We start from the raw sequence: 17,131 nt of genomic DNA on the forward strand, positions 1-17,131 counted from the left end.
AACTGAAACAATAATATGGATAGTGCAGTCATTAAGTGATAAAGGTACAGTTTGTACATGTTAATATAATAAAACTAAAATATATAAATGCTACTATAAAATATTTAATACGTTCACCTAATACATGCATAATATAAAGGAAGTTTCCTGGAAGTTCTGAAATGTGGTAACTAATTTGGTCAGACCACTTACAGTACTCAGGCCATAGAGATCCATTCCCTTGAGAGTTTTTACTTGATATGGCTACAATCTAGCTTACGTTGACAAGTCTGGGCTCGAAGAATCTTCCTCCTGTTTTTGTCATAGTAATAATAATAATATATTGATTTATTTTATTCATGTTTTTTCTTAAGACAGAGGAGATCAAATCAAGTAGGAAACCAAACATAGATTCGATTTTAAGATTGATTTCAAGAGGTGTTTCAAAAAAAAAGGATTGATTTCAAGCAAACTAAACAAATCTACATGTCAGTGATTCAGATCAATCAACCACATAAGTTTTGTACAAAAAAAAAAAAAGATGAACAGAACATGACTTCTTCTATTTACATTTACATTCTTTTAAAAAGAAAACTTCTCATAGTTTCAAGATCACAAGGGCTACAATAAAAAAAAAAAGACACCCTTTGTTAATGTCATCTTTAACTTTGTCATTTTCATTGTTCACAAAGTTTACCATCCATCTGATTTTGAACTGCTTTCACAGCTGCAACTCTCGCAGCCGTAGCAGCTTTGTTAGCCGCAGCTACAGCTCGCCTCACCTGCTCGTCCACCCGTCTCTGATCCACGCCTCTTCTCGCCATCTCTTGTGCATTCTGTAGTTTATTTTTAAGTATAATCAAATTTTAATGTTCCAAAAATCGATCTAGACGGTGTTTAATAGGTGCTCGACTAGGCAGTAAATCGGTCATTAACAAAATAATTTTTGTAAAATATCAGTTTAAGCGCCACTTAGTCGTCACGCTACTAAAGATTTACCCTTTAGACCCAAAACAAAAGCATTTTGAATACACGGCAAACCTAAATTCATCATTTTAGGTGCAATATATATATATATATATATATATAAATATATACCTGAACGGCTTTATGAACCGGTCCGGTCTCTAGAGGAAGCCGGTTAACGAGATGACCATCATCCCATTCACCACATTTTGCATCTCCGGTTCTAAATCCATACGTACCATAGCCTTGTTTACGACCTTCATGCCAAGCTCCTTCATAATAATGACCATTAGCGAAATGGTAAACACCAAACCCATGAATCTTGTCTCCATAATACTCCCCTGCATACTTATCACCATTCCTACAAAACAAATCATAACTCAAAAAAAGAAGAAGAAAAACAGAGTGATCCGTACATGTAATTAAAAAAAAAAAGACACAAACTTTATTATTACCTGAAATGGTAAGATCCAAGTCCATGTTTAACACCAAACTTAAACTCTCCGACATAAGAGCTTCCATCAGCACATGTCTGAACACCAAAGCCGTGGCTTTGACCGTTGAACCATTCGCCGGAGTAAGAATCTCCGGTGTAAAACCAGTAAACTCCGTAGCCGTGTCTAGTTCCTTGCTTGTACTGTCCTTTGTACTTGCTTCCTTTGGACCAAGACTCGATTCCGTAGCCGTCGTATCTTCCGTTGACCCAATCTCCTTCGTAACGTCCGTTAACGTAATAGTAGTAAACTCCACTTCCCTGGCTTCTTCCTCTGTTGAACTCTCCTTCGTAGATATCTCCGTTACTGAAGAGCTGAACTCCTTCTCTGACGAACTCTTCCGGTTTGGTTTGTTCCGGTTTCGAATCGCCGATGTACCACTGAACCGGTTTCGGTTTGGTTCGGAGAGTTAATTTTTTACTGGTTTGTTTGATTGCGAGCACGGTTTGGTTGATAACTGCCATGTTTCGCGACGCGAAGAAGAGAGCGACGGCGAGGAAGATTAAACCGAGGAGGAGATTCTCCGATGTACCGGTTTGAGAGAAGAAGACGGAGAAGAGTAAGAAAGATGCGAGGCTGAGGGAAGCGAGTGTGAAGGTTAGACCCGGTTTGATTCGAATTAAACCGGTTCGGTTAATTGATTTACTCTGTTTTTTGCTCCTCCTCTGTTTCTCCTCTTTCTCGCCTGCTTCGAGATCGTTGCGAAAGGCTTCGTTGAAGTCACGTTCAGTGATCGAAGAGAGACTGTGAATCGACGATCGAATCGTCGGAGATGATCTGAGAAGCGACGATTGAGTCCTCGTTAGTTTCGATTGGCTCATCTCTCCGGCCAAATCTTCCGAGACTGATCACCGGCCAAACCACCACCGCACCACCGTGCCGAGCATCGCAAAACGGAGAAGAAAGAGAGAGATTTTGTTTTTTCACGGCGAAGCCAAGCTCACTTTGCTTAGAGAGATCGAAAGAAAGAGAGAGAGAGAGATGTGAGTGTGGAGCTTATTTTAATGGAGTTAGATTCAATATTGACCGTTAGATTAAGATCTGACGGTTGATTAGGAAAAGCAAAGAAGCGTAGCCGTTGGATCGTGAGTTTAGGGAAGAAGTCCCGGTCTTGACGGGACGCTTTTTAGCTTTACTGTTGCTGGCCGGCACGTGCCGCCACACACACATCTCTATTTTTTTTTTTTTGAATTATACACAGTTTCCCCAAAGGCTTCCCAGGCCCAAGGGACTAATCTGTGTCGCTGCGGCCCGAATGTTAAATTTCGCAGTGGCCGGGAATCGAAACCAGGTGGCGGTACTCACAGCTGTGAGCCCTTTACCACCAGAGCTAGATGCCCCGGTTCATCTCTATTATTATAAATAATTTAATTTTTGGTTTTTGTAATAATAATAATTAAACCTTTTGTTTTGAAATTTTAACTTTGCTGAAATATCTTCCCTTTTAGGGGGGAATTTTCTATATTTATACAAGAGTTGATTTGGACTTTGGAAAGAATATTTATATAGGTTAGTATATATTTATAGTAAAAGTATATTCATTTGTTTATCCAGATGAATTATCAAATTGAGACGATAAATAACATTTATTTAACAATAATAATTTAAAAGTAAGATCAACTTTTTAGATATTTTTTATAATTTAGAGAAAAAAATAAAAGTCACTTGGTTAAACCCAGTTATACTATTTATAGAGAGATGATTCAATAAAAAAAAAACTGATCATGATAGTTTTTCTACAACAATTAAACTTTTTGGGGAGGATTTTCTGTATTTATATAAAAGTTGAGTTAGACTTTGGAAGGAATAATTATAAATGTTAGTATATGTTCAGAGTAAGTCTTACTTTATTTTTATTTATATAAAAGCGTAGACTAAAATGAGCCGTGTGTAAAAGATCAACGATTCATATTGGGTATAGTTGGTGAAAACTGTAAAGTGTAGGTGATCTACCAAATCGGACGGTGGATATGAATTACTTCATACGGAAAGAAATATAGGAATAAAGTGAAGATGCAGGAAAAAATGGGTTTGGATCAAAATTGTGAATGAAAGCAAACATTTTACCAAACATCCTCGCATGGTGCACTCCGCATTAGCGATTTACCAGGCCTCTGATCTTTTCTTTTCTAATAAAATTCACATGGGATATAGTAGTTATATAATGCAGATACATTCACATTTTACATGGAGATTAGGATCGGCCCGGACTACGCCCGGATTTTTTATTTAAATATTAATTATAATCATATATTTATGTTATTTTGATATATAAATATTATATAAATATAAGTAGCTAGATAATTATAAAATTTTATTTAATTATTTATTATTTTCTGTCTTATGAATTTCAATTAACTCAATTTCTTACAGTAAAATTTTCTGTTGATTTATTTATTGAATGAAACTTGTGTAACTTAAAATCATGCATGCATTTAAGCTGAATCGAATCTAAACTAAACCGAAGTAAATCCGGTTATGTTATGTCGTTTTTCTTTGAAACAAAAGGTTCAAAAGAAAATACTCAATGGGAATTGAACTCATTGCTTCCTGTCTATTTCCCTTTTAAGTTTAAAATATGTATCTCATATCTCACCAACACGCATGTCTCTGCGCGTGTATGGCACTTCCATTCATGTTAATTTCCAATAACTAATTAAAAAATGAAATAAAAACCTTTGATTGCTTCCCTAATCTTTTTATGATTCGTTCGGAGTAATCTTTGCTTTGATAATATCTATATTTATTTGGACAAAAAAACTATATTTCTCTCTTGATCGAGTCATAGCGGAATTGAGAAACCGATCTGATTTACTCGCCACCGCTTAAACTGTGAAATATTTTTATTAATTGGCTCGATTTTCTTTTTTAACCTCTTCAGTGTTGTTGCTCAACATCCTCTTCCCTCTGCTTCTTCATACTCTTCAAAACCCATCACCAATAATTTTAAACTCTTGAATGTTATTGAGTTACGGTGGCGGCGAAATGAACCGTCACCGTTGATATCGCCTCCAACCAAGGCGAAGTCATTAGCATCCAGAAACTCATGGTATTCTCCTTCTTTTCCTTCTCGTTTCCAAAGTTTCGGTCTTTACATATGTTTTCATTATAGTGGCTATCTCTCTGTATTTGGGCTATATTACGGTGTGAACAAAAAGCCCACTAAACCGTAAAAAATTATGAAACGCAGCAGCCCACATCAAAACTTAATGAAACTATGAGTTTTAGGCAAAGAAGACAGGTGTCGCACTCACAATCAACGACTTTATGACGTGGCGCAACAGGAGGGAGACAAACATTTTTTTATATATATAGATAGATATCTACTAGAAAAATATATCTGTTACGCTTGTTATCTCTGAAAATACTAAAATATTATTTAAACAAAAAGAAAAATGAAGAAACGAAAGAGGAAAATAGAGATAGAGATAAATGGTTATTATTGAGAAACTTACCAAAAGAGTAAAACACTCTTACAAGTTATAACCTTTGCCTTTTTTTATCATTTTAAACTAATTATTTAATTAATTTAGTATGATAAACTTATTATTGTTGTATTTATGAGATCCTACTCTGAGTATCTATTATGATGCTCAAATATGTTTGTTTAGTATTTGATTAATTAAGGTAATATCGCTTTCAAAGATCCAAAAGTATAAGTCATAAATGCATTCAATTACTTTTAACTTTCGGCATAGGAAAAGATAATCTGACCCAAACAATACAATAATCACATCAATTTCAGTCTTCCAAAGAATATTCAACCTTAATATATTAATTAACTAATCTAAGACTTGCAAAAACTAAACAAATCAATACACAAGATGAAAACAATGCGTGCTACTTTACTCGTTTTATAATATGAACTTATTTTATTAGCTTGCTTTACTGCATCAAAGTCTATTTTCAAATGGAACCGAAGAAGAAACTTAAGGCTATTCTCTCAAACCTTTTTATTTTTGAAAACAGACCATTCTCTTAAACTTGAGACAAAGTCTCTTCATCTTTAGAGAAAATATAAAATCTTTAGTGCGTATAAGAGATCACTGACGTAGGCCAATGTTTACCCAAAGATCAACACTTCTCTAAAGAACAAACTAGAAGATGATGAAGATGTATGGTCAAGACGGAGCTCTAGTAGTTCATGAAGTACGACATGAACTATGACATCCGACGAGGACACAAGAGTTGTGTAAGTCGGTGAAAGAACATTAAAGGAAGATTTACTGAACAAGCCATTATAAAGAAAATATTGAAGAAGAAGCAATCAAGCTTAGAGATAAGGAAGATTGCCTTATTCGCTGAAGAAGCATATATAGAAAGTTTCCATTAGATAGCTTTTTAGATCTAGGTTTTTCCTCTAAAAGTATAAAGAGGAGTCTTGCCACTGTGTGGTTGTTAAACACACAGAGAGAGCTTTTAGCAATAGCAAATTTTGCAAGTCCGAATAAGGAGAAGCAAAGCGTCTAGGGGTTAAGAGCTTGAGTGGTTCATAGACTGCTTCAGGTCTGTGAACAAGTGAGGCTAGTCAACAAGTCAAGATTTGTCTTGAGCTTACTTGAAGAATTGCTTTTAAGAAGAACTTGTATGTGCTCTTAAAAGGATTAATCTAGTCGTATTTCTTGGAAAGAATTGTCCATGTGTTACTGTGTGTTCTAGTTGGTGTAACTTGATTATCTTACATTAACAAGTGGTATCAGAGCGGGTATCTGTGTTTGTTTAAACAGGTAAGATCCTGCGGAGTAAGATGGACAGCTACCGTGAGATGTTGTCGCAATCAAAGGTGATCCTGGAAATCGGGAACTACATCTTTTGGAAGGCGCAGATGAAGGCTACAATCAAGGGTATAGACCCGCTAGCGTGGAAAGCTATAGAATCTGGTTGGACAACACCAGTTGCTCGAGGTGATGATGGGAAAGATGTACCAAAGGGAGAGGAGCTCTGGACTGATGAAGAAAACAAAATGGCCAAGTTCAACGCTAGAGCCCTTACTGTCATTCATTGCAGTGTGGTGAGGAAACAATTCAAGTTGATTCGAGGGTGTGAAGCAGCAAAAGACGCATGGAACATTCTTCAGATTCACTTTGAAGGAACATTGAAGGTTCAAAGCTCCAGAAAAGACATGCTTGCAACCAGATTTGAGGAACTCAAGATGGAGACGCACGAATCAATTGGTGACTTCAGCTCCAAGCTTAGCTCACTGGCTCAAAAAGCTCTGACTCTTGGTAAAAAAATACAAAGAAAAGAAGCTGGTGAAGAAGTTCTTGAGGTGCCTGCCAGCTAAGTTTATGCCATACAAGGCAACGATGAGTGTATTTTTGAACACTGATGAGATGACCTTTGATGAAGTAGTTGGAATGCTTCAGGCTCATGAGATGGAAGTATCTGGTGGCAAGAAAGCAAAAGGGATTGCCCTAGCATCGGTTGAGAAAATTGAAGTCATGGATAATGATCCAGTGAGTCTGCTGGTCAGGCGATTTGACAGAGCCCTACGCAAGGTAGAGCAAGGACAGAAGAAGTTCATTCCGGGAAGAAAGTCAGCTGCTGAACCTGACAAGGGTAACAAGAAGGCAGATGTCAAGTGCTATGAATGCAAAGGATATGGTCACTTCAGAACCGAATGTCCAACGGTGAAGAGAAGAGAATTTCAGTGTCATGGGTGCCAAGGCTTTAGTCATACTCAAGCTGAGTGTGAGGCAGATGGAAAGAGGAAACAGGAAAGATCCATGATTGGAATCAATGACAGTGACTCGGAAAGTGACAGTGAAGAAGAGCTGAATAACTTTGTGGCTTTTCTTGGGATAACTGACTTTGAGTCATGTTCTTAAAGTGATGCTGAACCAGAAACAAGACTGGATGAAAGCTATAAGGAAGTTCATGAAACATTGATCAAACACAGCATGGAGAATCTATCTCTCTCACTAAAGAAAAAGAGAGACTAGAAGCTGAACTGTCTCTCGTTCGACTTGAACTTCAGAGATAAGCTGAACTGGCTAAGGAGAGTGTCAAACTAATCAAAGAAAAACTAATCCTTGCCAAACAAGTTGAAGAGCTCACAGAGGAAGTTTTAACTGAGAGAAAGGTGTCGGCGGATCTCCAGGCAAAACTTGATCAACAGAACAAAAACATCAAGATGCTCACTGGAACTAAACAGCTGGACAAAATCATGTGTCCTGAAAGAACTGAAAACTCTCATATGGGACTGGGCTACACGAGAAGGCACAGTGGAGACACAAGTAAGACAAACTTTGTGTCAGGAGGCTATGCACATGCAGAGGAATTCAAGACTAAAACGACAGTGCATCAGACGTCTGGGTGTTTCTTCTGTGGAAAGTTTGGTCATTACAAAAGGTTCTGCTACAAGTACCTCAACAGGGTTAAGCAAGTGTGGAAACAATACAAATTCTGGCGAATCGGGAAAACTAACCAAGTGTGGATAACGAAAACTGATATGTATTCAAGGACAGTCAACAGTGGCATTGGTGGAGTCAGGTGTAACATGGCGCTTGTCACAGAGGATTCTGATTCAGATGAACCATGGTACTTTGACAGCGGATGCTCCAAACATATGATAGGAAACGCTGAGTATTTTGAAGGAGTGTCAAAAGTTAAAGGCGGAAAGGTCACATTTGGAGATGGAGGATATGGAATCATCAAGGGCAAAGGCACCACATGCAACTCAGACTTACCCAAACTAGTGAATGTGTACTTCGTCAAATGACTAAAGGCAAATATGATTAGTGTGAGTCAACTGTGCGATGAAGGACTCACAATGGTGTTCTCAGCAACTGGCTATCGTGCAATCAATGCACTGGCTATCGTGCAATCAATGCATATGGTGTGACAATATTGCAAGGAATCAGGTCAGGCAACAACTGCTACATGTGGGAAAAGAAGATCAAATGCATGTCATCTCAAGGGAATGCGGAACTGTGGCACCATGGGTTGGGACATATGAATGTTAGGAACATGACAAATCTGGTGCATAAAGACTTGGTTCGTGGGGTGCCAAAGCTTCGGATTGATGACAAACTTGTTTGTGGAGCATGCAATTAGGGAAAGCAAGTAAAAGTACAACACAAGAAGGTCCCTGATGTGCAAGCGTCAGCACCACTTGATCTAGTTCATATGGATCTCATGGGGCCCATGCAGAAAGAAAGTATTGGAGGCAAGAAGTATGTGTTTGTACTGGTAGTTGATTTCACTTGCTTCACCTGGGTTCGGTTCTTCAGAGAAAAGTCTGAGACTGCCGAAAACTTTAAGATCCTGGCTCTCCAACTCATGAATGAAAGAGGATGAATCAAAAAGATACGCAGTGATCATGGTGGCAATTTGAGAATGGAGTTATGATGGAATTATGTGAACAAAAGGGTATTACTCAGCAGTTTGCAACACCTAGGACGCCACAGCAGAATGGGGTAGTTGAACGAACCTACAGAATATGGCTCGTGCAATGATTCATGGAAACAAGATACCTCAGAGGTTCTGGCTGAGGCTCCGCATGCTACATAATCAACAGGGTGTATGTTAGGAAAGGGACCACAAAAACTCCTTATGATATGTGGAATGGAAGAACACTTAATTTCAGCTATTTTCATGTCTTTGGATGCAGGTGTTACATACTAAATGACAAGGATTACCTCGGAAAATTCGACTCAAGAAGTGATGAGGGAATCTTTATGGGTTACTCAGGAACTAGTACAGCTTATCGGATCTTTAACAAGAGATCGACAATCATCATGGAATCTGTGAACGTAGTCTTTGACGACATGTCATCTGTCACATGGGAGCAATGGGAGTCAGATGAAGACATTGAAAAGGAAGAGCCTCGGGTTAGTGATAAATAATCTGAAGTATGTGAGACAGAAGATGCAGTCCCTGGGACAGAAGTTGCAGTCCCTCAACAAGCTATTCAGCAAGTTCATCGGAATCATTCAGTTTCAGATGTTATTGGAGGAGTTGAGGAAGGACGTAAAACTCGTGGAAAAGTCATCAACTTCAGAGAAATGGTACAGTTCACTTGCTTTGTCTCAGTCATCGAGCCTAAGACACATGCTGAAGCATTTCGAGATGAGTACTGGATTGTCTCTATGGAGGAAGAGCTAGAACAATTCACACGAAATGATGTATGGGAATTGGTGGCTCGTCCTGATGGAGTCAACATTGTTGGAACCAAGTGGATCTTCAAAAACAAAACAGATGAACATGGATAAGTAGTTCGCAACAAGGCAAGACTTGTAGCACAAGGTTACTCACAAATCGAAGTAGTTCATTTTGAGGAGACCTTTGCTTCAGTTGCGAGATTGGAATCTATACGGCTATTTCTGGGAATGGCATGCGTATTAAACTTCAAGGTTTATCAGATGGATGTGAAAAGTGCCTTTTTGAATGGAATACTACATGAAGAAGTTTATATTGAACAGCCGGAGGGTTTTGAGGATCCAACTCATCAAGATCACGTATACCGATTGAAGAAAGTTCTGTACGGATTAAAGCAGGCACCTCGTGCTTGGTACGAGAGGCTTACTGGGTTTCTTGTGGATAGCGGCTACATTAGGGGAAGTGTAGAAAAGACCATGTTCTTCATAGAGAAAGAGAAAGACATTATCATTGTTCAAATTTACGTGGAGAACATAGTTTAAGTGGATGATATAATTTTTGGAAGCACTTCTCAAAAAATGGTTGATGAATTTGTGGAGAACATGACGCAAGAATTTGAGATGAGCATGTGCGGTGAACTGAAGTACTTCTTGGGACCACAGATTGTTCAATCAGAGGAAGGAGTGTTGATATCTCAGAGTGCCTATGCACACAGTCTGGTGAAAAGATTTGGACTTGAAGACAGCAAGATCTCCAGAACGCATATGAGTTATGCTTTAAAACTTGCACGTGATGAAGCAGGAGAAGATGTTGACTCAAATCTCTATCGAGGAATGATTGACAGTCTATTGTATCTTACTACTAGTAGACCAGATCTATCGTTCCGCGTTGGTGTATGTGCAAGATATCAAGCAAAGCCCAAAGTGTCTCACTTAAACGTTGTGAAGAGAATCATCAAGTATGTCAAAGGAACGGAGAACCTCGGAGTGTACTACTCAAGGAACTCAAACAAAAACTTAGTGGGCTATTGCGATGCAGACTGAGCAGGATGTTCTAATGACAGGAAAAGCACAAGTGGAGGATGTTTCTTTCTAGGAAACAATCTCATCTCTTGGCTAAGCAAGAAACAAAATTATGTATCACTATCTACAGCAGAAGCAGAATATATCGCTATGGGAAGCTGCTGCTCACAACTGATTTGGATGAAACAAATGTCAGTTGATTATGGAGTGCGTTCGGGTCCCCTTCTTGTATATTGTGACAATAAAAGTGCTATTGATATCTCTATAAATCCAGTTCAACATTCAAGAACGAAGCACAATGACATCGGGCACCACTTCATCAGAGAATTAGTTGAAGACAATCAGGTAGTCATCAACCATGTAGTTACTGATTCTCAATTGGCTGATATATTCACTAAATCTCTTGAGTACAATCTATTTATCACTCTAAGAAATGCAATTGGAGTATGTAATCTTGACCATTGAGTCAAGTTGTGCAGATGTTAGTGCAGACCCTGGTTCAGGATGTACGTATAATTCATATTATGTTTGGTGCCTGAGAACGCTGTGGAAAAGAGCTGCTTGATGTGCCATCAATACTGTAAGGTACATGTTTCGCGTCAATCTGTGGCCCTCCCCCCGTCTCAAAAGAGCCAGCAATGTTTCAGAAAGATGCTCAAACAAAAAAAATAAAAGGGGGGAAACAACAGGGGTTTCACAGTGCGCGGATAAATGTTGAAAATCCACAGGATTGATAAACACACAACAATGTGAAAGCTAGCCATGAAAAGACATGATGTGCACCAGATCGTACAATCTACAAGAGTGATACGTGCAACCTGAATCAAGTGCTGAGCCAAGTCTTGCAGCATGCCTCTTGAAAGGTACAAAGAACGAATGTGTAATCTATAAATCATTAGCTAGAAATTGGCCGATTGTGAGTCTTAACTCGTGTTTGATTACTATTCTGAGAGTCTTATGATACGCTATTGATTCACGAATGTGCTTGCATGACATTGAGCTTGGATGAGGGAAATTAAAAAAAATGCAGGTCAAAACAGGAAAGAGGTTAAAAGGGAGGGACCAGAGATGCAATTTAAGAATAGTTGGTTGAGTTTCCCTCTTAAGGGAAGTTGTGAGTCAGAAACCCTAAACAGCTACTGTTTAAATCTAAAAACCACTCAGCATCCTCTCTTTTGCTCTCAATCGAAAAACAAGAATCTTCCCAGTTGATGGTAAGGACGAAGAAGATGGCTAAACGCGACATTGCAGTTACTTCGTGGATACATGCAGAGGGTGAATCATTGAGGCCTCATCTTACTGACGAAAGATCTGAGGTAACTCCTCTGAGGAACGATCTGCCGTCGACGGCCTTGCTTCAAGGATCACGGAGGAACTCGATTTATTCAACACTACGCATGAAAAGGAGCCGTCTGAGGAAAGTGATGACCAGCACGCATCCTCTGTTCGCGAAGAAGTTCAGATCGACAAGGTCACTGCGACATCATCTGACCCAGCGCCGGCAAAGCCTCTGTCTGCTCCAATCGGAACCATGCCATCTGAATCTCACAGATCCGAGACTCCAGATTCGGTAATTGTCTCTCTTTTGCTCCTCTGTCATGAAGAAAAGGATGGATATGTTGAAGAGGCAAAAGTACAGAGTAAAGATGATTCTGAGCCAGTTGAGAAAGTACAAGAAGACGCTTAGACTGAATGGGTAGTTTCTCTTGGGTCATCCTCTGAAGAGATCTCGGAGAAACAAGGAAGAAAGAAGAGAGTGATGAAGAGATTGGCATTAGGGACGTCAAAGCGTCGTAAGACAAGCAAATCGGGAGCCCCGAGACCGTCTTCTCTTGATCAACCGAAGGCAGCCTAGGGTTCTGAAGCCCTCACTCAGAACGCCTCAGTCTCAAGTCGTGTAAGATCCAGGAAAGCATCTGAAAGAGGTACTGCTGTTGAAGTCTCACCGGTTATGAAGAGGGTCGAGCAATTCCTTCGTCGGAGCATCATTGCTGAACGATTGGTGGACATGACGGAGACGGAACAGTGGGGCTATGTTGAGATCATCGCAAAGGGCTCTATGGGAACAACATTCTCATCACTCGGCAACTATGTTGAACCAGTCATTGCTGAGTTCTATGTCGGTCTTCCTGTCACAAAGGTTGAAGCAGATGTAGAGGAAATTGAGGTGCAGGTTCGTGGTCATCTCTATCACTTCTCGCCGACAATGATCAATGAGGTTCTGAATCTCGAACTACTAGATGAAGATGAAGTGGATGAAGATACTGCTCTTGATGGCATCTCGAAGTTTGAGCTGGCTGAGTTTCTCACTGAAGGAACTCGAAAGGAATGAGAAAATCTGACAACGACTGATCTTTCTCCTCGTTATGGCGCTCTTATGATCATTGCTGCGCACAACTGGATTTCGTCTACACAGAAGACTCATGTCTCTATTGACAGAGCATGCTTAGTCTACAAGATGGCTCGGGGAATCCGCATTGACATGGGAAGATTAATCTTCAAGCAAGTCATGAATCTTGGTGTGGTTCAGAAGAATGACTCTCGGTGGTTGATCTTCCCTCGCCTGATCATGAGCATTCTCCAGAAACAACATCGCGTTTCTCTTCTCTCGGGTGAGAAAGCTCAAGGTCCACTGGTCTACACGAAAGACAAACGAGTTGGTGAGATATACGAACAACGTGTAGCCAAGGCAAAGGGTAAGGCGAATGAGGTAGGAGAAGGATGATATATGGTGTTTTTAATACCATTATATGTGTGCTTTGAGCTAATTCTCAGTCCTAATTCATGTTTAATTGATATCATTCCAGGTTTGGAGCAGGTGAAATAGCAAAGAAGAGAGATTCAGGAAGTCAGATGTCGTTTTGAAGGATTCGATGCGGAACATCCATCTAGAACAACCCGAAGGTTGTTCCCGAAGAGAACAAGCGTCTGACTGTTCCCGATCATTAAGGAAACTTCCTATTCCAGAAGTTTGCCCTAGATTTCACTCTCTCTTATCTCTTTACCACCAGCGCCTCCAAAAAAAAAGGCCTATGCTATCATTTCTTTTTCTTATGCTAGTTTTTGCAAGAGACCTAGAACTATTTTCTTTGGATTAAGCAACTTGTAAGGGAGAAGGCTTCATCCTCACGAGAAGATCATCCTGAACCCTTGTCTTTCTACTTTATTTTATATGCAGTATTATTCAGAAACCATTTTTGTGTCATCCTGCTTTATGATTGAGTAGTAGGCTAAGCTTGCTTAGGGTTGTAGGGTGTTAGCCGCATGAACTGAACACAAATAAGTGATCTTAATTGTTCTTCACTCATATTTTTCTTACTGCTTACATTGAATTGATCACTTAATGTTCGATTTCTGATTTAATCACCTAGCTAACCGCTTAGGAGATAAATTGACATATACTGAATGAGCTTTGTATCCCTAATCAGCGAGAGTGGATATTAGGGTATTAAGTGAACTAATCAGATCTTGTCTCTAAGGCTTGTTATCGCGTCTTGTTCCAAGTGAGAACTTAGGATTCAAGACCGATCTGCAAAGGGAGCAAGACCACGATAGTGGATTGTTCTAGCCGAGTGATCTGAGTTCTAGACTGCACCTCATTGCACTTGAATAGTTGTTCAGTTTTGCATTGACACCCGATTAATAACCCTAAGCCGGCTTCATTTAAATCGAATTTGAACCATCTAGGTATTCTAGTTACTTGCGTCACAATTAATTCTCGAAACCCCACTTGTTTCTCAGCTTATTATTAAACTAATAAGAGTAAAGAGTAAACTGGTCATCTGGATTGAATCTCAAATATTACAATAACCACTGTTAACTTGGCAGTAGCAAGGATTCATTTTTAGTGTATCAAATTTTGGCGCCGTTGCGACGGGGACTAAGCTTTTACCTTTATTTTTCGGTTTAATATTTAGTCTGAGATATCTAACTTGCTTTATTTCTTTGTTGGAACAGATGATCCAAGTGCATGACCAGTAGACATACTCGGAGCAACGCACAAGGACCACTACATCAATTAACCAACGACGAACTCGCAAGATTAGAAAAATAGAACCGTCAACAGCCAAGAACAACTGACACCAACATGGGTGATCACGGCAATATGGATGACCTCACTGCTGCATTGGCACTCATTCAACAACAAATGCAGACTCAGCAACAGCAGATGTTGCAGATGCAGCAGACCATCCAAAATCAGCAACAAGCTGCTCAGGGACAAGCAGCCGTGAACGCCGCGCGAGAAGAGCGTGATGCTTTTATTGGGGACCAAAACCTTCCGTGGAACTTCGCTACTAACCGCTCCCCCATCAACCCTCCACCCTATACTCGACAAGATTATGAGAGCAAACCTGCACTGATAGGTCAGGTACAGAAGAGCACGTTCAGCGGCCTCACTTCAGACATTCCAATGGACCACATAGCGGCCTTTGAGAGGATCTGCAATTTCTCTCACTCTAATGGAGTGCCGCCAGATTATGTCAAATGCACGTTGTTCCCATTCTCTCTTGAAGGGAAAGCTTCTCGCTGGTTACAATCTCTCTCAACCGGTTCTCTCACCTCATGGGACCAGGTTCGATCAGCATTCCTGAGTCACTTCTACACAAAGTCCAAAACCACGGCTCTACGGCACAGAATCTCCAACTTCGAGCAGAAGTCTGATGAACCTTTTCATGTAGCTTGGGAAAGGTATAAGGAATACCAGAGAGAGTACCCACACCATGGGTTTGATGATGATTATATATTGGAGGTGTTCTACGATGGAGTGAGTTATGAGTTCCGAAACACCCTTGACTCTTCTAGTAATGGAGACTTCATGACTCAAACCACACCTGGTGCGTTTGCGTTGATTGAGAACATGGCATCAAGTTCACTGAACAAGAACAAGGAGCATGACCGCTCGAAGAGTGTGAACAGCATAGATGATCTCGCAGCGAAGGTGGACCAACTGCTTAAGGGAAACCTAAGCCAAGTGTTCATAATGGAAGAAGCAACTCCTGAGAAGAGTGCCGGTGACCTGGCGTTTGAAGCTGAATTATCAGGGGACGATCAGCAAGAGGTGAGCTACGTGAATGGGCAAGGATGGCAGCTCAAAAATTACCACCCAAACCCTAACGTGCGGAACAACCAACAGCTTTTTTGGCCTAAGCAAGATAAACCAACTGATCCTGCTCAGAGTAACCAAGGTCAGTATGCCGGGTATCAAAAGAACTACCAACCCCGGGCTTATGTTCTAAGCCAACCGCAGAACACCACACCCCAGATGCGGAAACACCAGAACCCTCAACCAGCTACCTCCGCTCCTATCGTTGATCCGCAAGATGAGACAAAGGTCATGTTGCAGCAGCTGCTCCAAGGACAACAGCTCCAAGGGAAAGCTCTGAACCAGGTTACTACCGAGATCAATACCAGAATGAACCATATGTTGGGAGATTTGAGCACCAAGTACGATAATATCGCGAGCCATATGAGACAGATGGTCATTCAGATAGCTCAGACTGCTGAGAGCGTCAAGAGGCAGCAAGGTACTGTACCTGGTTAAACAGACAAAAATCCTAAGGAGTGCAATGCAGTTCAACTGAGGAGCGGAAAACAACTTTCCGAGCCGGAGAAGAGGAGGTTCACCACGGCTGAGAAAGGGAAGCAGAAAGAGTCGGAACAACTACCAGCCGATACCCTGGCAGTTGAGAGGAATACAGAACCAGCAGTTGGAACAAGTTCGCCAGGGCCAGAACAACCAGCTGAAGCTGTTCGCCCGATCCCAGAGGTTGTTCCTCCTCGCGAATACATTCCTAAAGTCCCTTACCCTGTTCCAGCAAAGGCCACTCGTAAGGACAGAGAGGAGATGAAGTGCAGGAAGATGCTGGAGGACATAACCGTCAGACTCCCCTTGATGGATGCGATCCAGATGATGCCCTCCATGCGCAGCTTTATGAAGGGATTGATCTCAGAAAAAATATCAGAGGAGAGCGAATTCATGACAGTTTCCAAGGAGTACATCGCAGTGCTTCAGAACAGGCAGATAAAGAAGCGAGGAGACCCCAGCGAGTTTGTCCTCTCCATCCAGATTGGGAAGACAGTTTTTGCATGCTCCTTGGTTGATCTTGGATCCAGCGTCTAGGATACACGCATTTCAAACCAACTAAGATGTCCTTAGTGTTCGCGGATAGATCAGTCAAATCCCCAGTTGGTATACTAGAGGATCTCCAAGTAAAAGTCGGAAACACCTCTATTCCAGCAGACTTCGTTGTTCTGGAGCTGGAAGAAGAGTCTAAGGATTCTCTCATCTTGGGAAGACCATTCTTAAACTGTTGGAGCCATCATTGATGTGCGACAAGGGAAGATTGATCTGAATCTTGGGGACATAGTCATGCAATTCGAGATGGATGAACTACTAAAAAAGCCGATGTTAGATGGGCAGACCTTTGAGGTTGATGAAGGGATTGACCCGCTGCAACCTCGCGAAGGAATGATCAAGGAGATTCTTACAGAAGACCCACTTGAGCTTGCACTAGTAAGAGCTGAGGCCGAGCAGAGTGTCGTAAACATTGATGCAGACGGGTACGCCAA

At 40.7% G+C, this 17,131-nt stretch overlaps 3 protein-coding genes and 1 non-coding gene across 4 annotated transcripts; 2 read left to right on the forward strand and 2 right to left on the reverse strand.

The window, feature by feature from the left end:
* Positions 1-521: 521 nt before the first annotated feature.
* LOC111209070 (junctophilin-1-like) lies at positions 522-2,413 on the reverse strand. Its single transcript, XM_048747389.1, has 3 exons — positions 1,401-2,413; positions 1,078-1,306; positions 522-815 (listed from the first exon to the last, which is right to left on the reverse strand). Exons 1-3 carry the CDS (start codon positions 2,258-2,260, stop codon positions 657-659), a joined length of 1,248 nt encoding a protein of 415 aa, XP_048603346.1. The 5' UTR covers positions 2,261-2,413; the 3' UTR covers positions 522-656.
* Positions 2,414-10,117: 7,704 nt separating this feature from the next.
* Positions 10,118-10,582, forward strand: LOC106413484 (uncharacterized mitochondrial protein AtMg00810-like). The gene has a single exon (XM_013854253.2). The coding sequence runs from the start codon at positions 10,118-10,120 to the stop codon at positions 10,580-10,582; it is 465 nt and encodes a 154-aa protein (XP_013709707.2).
* A 4,066-nt stretch (positions 10,583-14,648) lies between these two features.
* On the forward strand, positions 14,649-16,682 carry LOC125582306. The gene is made up of 2 exons (XM_048748928.1): positions 14,649-16,086; positions 16,135-16,682. Exons 1-2 carry the CDS (start codon positions 14,649-14,651, stop codon positions 16,680-16,682), a joined length of 1,986 nt encoding a protein of 661 aa, XP_048604885.1.
* On the reverse strand, positions 15,183-15,289 carry LOC125582791. Its single transcript, XR_007320243.1, has one exon. It is a non-coding gene; the product is annotated as a small nucleolar RNA R71 (small nucleolar RNA).
* Positions 16,683-17,131: the final 449 nt, after the last annotated feature.

The sequence above is a fragment of the Brassica napus genome, chromosome C2, assembly GCF_020379485.1.
Source record: "Brassica napus cultivar Da-Ae chromosome C2, Da-Ae, whole genome shotgun sequence".
Taxonomy (NCBI): Eukaryota; Viridiplantae; Streptophyta; class Magnoliopsida; order Brassicales; family Brassicaceae; genus Brassica; species Brassica napus.